The sequence below is a fragment of the Erpetoichthys calabaricus genome, chromosome 12 (genome assembly GCF_900747795.2).
Source record: "Erpetoichthys calabaricus chromosome 12, fErpCal1.3, whole genome shotgun sequence".
NCBI lineage: Eukaryota > Metazoa > Chordata > Cladistia > Polypteriformes > Polypteridae > Erpetoichthys > Erpetoichthys calabaricus.
Genome location: NC_041405.2, coordinates 108,808,812 through 108,813,674, shown reverse-complemented (window position 1 = coordinate 108,813,674; position 4,863 = coordinate 108,808,812). Strand labels below are relative to the sequence as shown.

The window sequence follows — 4,863 nt, the reverse complement described above, 5'->3', positions numbered from 1 at the left end:
TAAATAAAACGCCTGTGCCCTAAATGCAGATCTTCAAATCATAACATCACACATACAAGCAAATCTACTCATTTAGTGGCCACCACACGGCTCGTCGTTTGAGGACAATTGTTCATGATCTTCCATGTGGCGATCAGTTCCCCCTACAGACAATTTCTCCTCGAGGTATACGGCGATGTGCACCTTATCAGGTCGGAGAAGGCATCTTAACGGTCAGCTCGTGTCTCGACACGTCGGGGAGCGACAGCTCTTCTGGATTTGGGGGCAGGCTACTCATTTTCTCCTATAATTATTCCAGCCCTCCTGCTCCATAGCCCCCCGCCGGTTTTCCTCACAGATGGTGTCTAACTTTCCTCCTCAGTGTTATCTTTAGCCACCTCTCCCGTAACAAATTTCTCACCTCCCACTGTCGCGCACTGTTTATTCAACTGGGACACTTTTGACAAGCAAAATGCAAAAGGGACCTTAGCCATTAATCAGAGAAATGCCCACCTTCCCCCTTTCTGTCCTTGCCTATATAAACCCTGGAGAAACCCCCTGACAGCACAGATTGCCTTCCTGAATCCGACCTGAGCCGTCAGGAGTGAAGCCGAGTCGGACGAGCGACAGCAATGGAATCTTTCGTAGCCAAGCAGCCTGCCTCAGCAGCCGGAGCTCCCAACTACTTCCTGTGCAGCATCCGTGCCAGCGAGCTTTCGACCAAGAGCAGGTGAGCGCCGAGCTTTGCACTTTTATTTTGTTTTTTGCTAAAACAACTGCATAGTGGAGGGCGATCCGTTTGCGGTTGTCGCCGAAGGGCTTTCAGCTACGCAAGCTCAGCCGATGGCGCAGGCTACCCCGGCGGCACTCACACCAATCAAATACGTGCAAAGGCTACCGGAGGATAGAAATAAGATGACGTCTTCTTCTTTAATTTGACCTGTTAACATCAACTTATCAATTACGCTTTTCTTTCACAGTAATTCATCGCTGTGGAGACCTTGGACTGTGCGTGCAAAAGACGAGGATAGACAGATCAGAAGACAGTCGGCATCTGTAAGTTCACATTTTACTTTTGTTCTAACTCTGGGCTATACTGGGTTTGGGATTCGTGCATCGTTCTATACACCGCGCCTATTCATTTATTATTTTTAACGATCTTTTCTAACCGCCTTCTGCTGCGGCCCTAGCCAGCTGCCCAGGTCCGTGACAGAATTAGCACGAGCGGGTCGAACAAGAAGGTGTGGAATGGCATTTGACTTAGCAGATGGAGCAAAAGGACGAATTAACACCGAGATGAGAGGACATATGTGAGTCTAGACATGCACCTAATTACTGAGCTGACACCCGATGTGCCTCGGGGAATCCTGATCGAACCCAGCACCGGAGGTGTCGTGCTGAAATTTGGCACGCTTTAGTGAGAACAACTTTCGACCCCGTCCTTTCATGTCGCTGCGCCTTTTAACTTGGCGGCACTGGAGTGCGCGGGAGCTTTCCTTTAAAATAGTCACCCGCAGCGTTACTCTCTGCACAGATATTTCCGGTTAAGAAGAAACCAGCCAAACGCATCCAATTAGCCGAATGTGCTGAAAGGGAGGAAGATCGCCGAGCGTGTAAAAGGAACTTCATCTCCGTTCAGAGCGCTGATTCCAAGCGTCCGTTTTTTCGTTTTGTTTTTGTACGTGAGAGTTGCAAGTGCCGGAAAATCCTACGGCAGACTAAAGAGAATTAAGGCAGATCGGGAGGACGGGAAATGTGTATTTATCGAAACAGAATATTTATCGAAGCGGAAGTATTGAAGCACATTCAGCGCAGTCTTCACTAAAATCCACAAATCATTTGACAGTTTTGACGGAGAGTAAATACTGCACGAAACAGTAATTCGGTATTGTCACACCTTGGAATCATCGAGGCGATCTGAATCACGGTTTAAATTCATGGTGAACTGTACTAGAAAAGCGATGACAAAGAGCCTGTGTTTTAAATACCCGAGTCGAGTAAACTACAAAAACACATCTAGCTCGGGCGCTATGTACGAAAACGAACCGAGCATGCCTAAAAGAATCTAAATTGTGGTAGTGAATAAAAAAGGAAACCGTGAGCCGTGAAACTGACAGAAAGGTTAGTCAGGATAATCTTCCATTGACCTCTGACCGTTTCAAAATATATGTGATTGACAGTCTAAAATGCATGCAGTCCGCTACACTGGCACGGAGAGAGTGCGCCCTGTGATGGACTGGCACTTTGCCTGCATTAGTTCCTGCCTGTGCCCAATACTGCCAAGGGGGGCATGGCTTACTGCAACTCTTTGTTGGATAAGTAAGTTTAGTAAATGGACGGATGAATGAAAACACTGTATGGAACTGGGAATTAAAGGCTAACATTTAACATCACATTCTTTTTCAATATGATATTAACTTCTCAATCTGCTGTTGTTTTTGTTTTTATTTAGCCCTATGCCAGACCACCAGGCCTTGAATACAATGTGTTAAATGAAAAAAACCATGCCAACTTTCAGCATCCAGTGAGGTAAATGTTTATTTTTTTAGCATTTCTTAATTTTTTTTTAATGCTGTGCTGCATTAGTCAGCTGTTCTGATTGTGTATGGTAACTGGTAAGAAATTCCTAAGTCAGTTTTATAGTGTGATAAAACAGAACAATAAACCGGAGTTGGGGGCTAAGCTGTATTTCACATCAGCACTCTCCGTGAAACGAAATCAACACTTGTGGAATCTTTTCAGCTACTCAGAAAATTAAATATCTCTCTTTTCCCCTTTCAGACTCTTTTGGCCTAAATCTAAGTCATACGACTACTTATACAGTGATGGCGAGAGACTGTTGAAGAATTTCCCAGTCCAGGCTACCATTAGCTTTTATGTGGAGTCAGACAGTGAAGATGAGGAGGATGATCAAGAAGAAGAGTGTGATGAATCAGAAAGCGACAGCTGCGAAGCACAGGAAGTTTCTTTAACACAGGGAAAAATGATCCCGCGGAACTTCAGCCAGTACAATTGACTTCGAACTTGTTTCTTGTTATATACACCAAAATTAATTTATACCTGCATACATTCTTCCTCCAAAATTGACACTACAGTTGCTTTCTCAGAGAGTGTGTGGGTTTTATTTTGTTTTCTAATAATAATCCTAAATTGTGATATCCTTCAGTTTTAAGTTCCAGTACTCGACATTCTTTCAATTAATTTATTTGTCTCACATTGAGGCCTAATGTGTAAATACGTTCAGCTGCATATATTAAGATGATATTTTTGTACATTATGTAAAAAAATGAAAGATTTAGTTCTTATGAATATTTATTTAAATAAATATTATTGAAAAAGTGTGCCATTTATTCTATTCATCATTCTTGATGAAATCTACATATGTTTCTCACCTAGAGCCTTAAGTGGAAACTGATAAGTGCCGGTGCTCTCTGTTTTTGTTGTCTTCTTGGCCCTCACCTGATTCATTGTGAATTTTACCCGATTTCTTACAATCAAGCTGTGCCTTGAAGTTTTGATCACAAGGAGCGGCTGGATTTTGGAGTTTTGATTGTGCTGATTTATATACATTAGGTCGTAGGGGGGGGGTTTGGGGTTTGGAGTGACCCTCCTTAAAGGTCAGATTGGGCAGTGCTGGTATGTAACCTTTAACTACCAGTACACACTATTTACTGCCAGTAAGCGGTGGCAAAAAATGGAAAAGTGCCAGGCTTCAAACTGGTGCATGCCAGCTAACTTCAAGCACAACACTCACCAGGGCCTTTTGTGTAAAATAGTACAAAAGAGAAAGAGAATATATAATAAAAACAGTTTTTGTTTGTTTGTTTAAAAGCAGCAAGGTGCAGAAAGCATAATAAAAGTATCATTAATTACTACAAAAAAGGTTTTCTTTTTATCCATCCATCTATTATCCAACCCACTATATCCTGACACAGTGTCACAGAGGTCTGCTGGAGCCAATCCCAGCCAACACAGGGTGCAAGGCAGGAACAAAACCGGGCAGGGCGCACACACACACAAACACACCCACACACCAAGCACACACCATGGACAATTTAGAATCACCAGTGCACCTAACCTGCATGTCTTTGGACTGTGGGAGGAAACCAGAGCACCTGGAGAAAACCCACGCAGACACGGGGAGAACATGCAAACTCCACGCAGGGAGGACCCACGAAGCGAACCCAGGTCTCCTTACTGTGAGGCAGCAGCGCTACCACTGCACCACCGTACAGCCCTTTTCTTTTTATGCAATGTCTTTTTTACATTAGACCACAATATAAATAACATATTGAAAATGGGCTGGAGCAATAAAAGTCAGACATACACTGTAATATTTACTAAAAACCACATACACTGCAAGGAAAAACCTCCAGTGATCATGGCCTTAGAGGGTGCTGCCAAATGTTTTCAGCTTTCTGTCAATTTAGTAATTTCAGGTTACTCAAAGAATTAACTAATAATATATAACATATACTGTATACATAGTTTAACATATTCAAATCTTTAGTCCAAAGCAGAGTTTGGGGGCAAAGGCCTATCAGGACTGTATCAGGCACAAGGCAGGAACCAACCCAGGATGGAAAGTCATTGCAGGCCCCACTTGTGCACAGAACCACAGAGTTTAGTTGGAGTCCTCAGTCAACTTAAGGCGCACGTATTTGGGAGGTGCTCCATGCTGCTTCAGTACTGTATATACACATGACATGACATACTAATCAAAACGTTTTAGAACAGCTCCATTTTCCAGTTTTTATTAAAATTTAAGCAATTCAAGTACAGTGAATATCCTGAAATGTTACAAAGTTAAGCAGTGAACTGCCAGTAGTCCAAAAACTGAAAAATGTTATATATATTGCTACTATAATGTAATTGTATTATAAT

The 4,863-nt window shown here is 42.8% G+C and overlaps 1 protein-coding gene across 1 annotated transcript; it reads left to right on the top strand.

Annotated features, from left to right (window-relative positions):
- Positions 1-212: 212 nt before the first annotated feature.
- ripply1 (ripply transcriptional repressor 1) lies at positions 213-3,345 on the top strand. The gene is made up of 4 exons (XM_028814673.2): positions 213-709; positions 960-1,035; positions 2,432-2,508; positions 2,761-3,345. Exons 1-4 carry the CDS (start codon positions 612-614, stop codon positions 2,993-2,995), a joined length of 486 nt encoding a protein of 161 aa, XP_028670506.1. The 5' UTR covers positions 213-611; the 3' UTR covers positions 2,996-3,345.
- Positions 3,346-4,863: the final 1,518 nt, after the last annotated feature.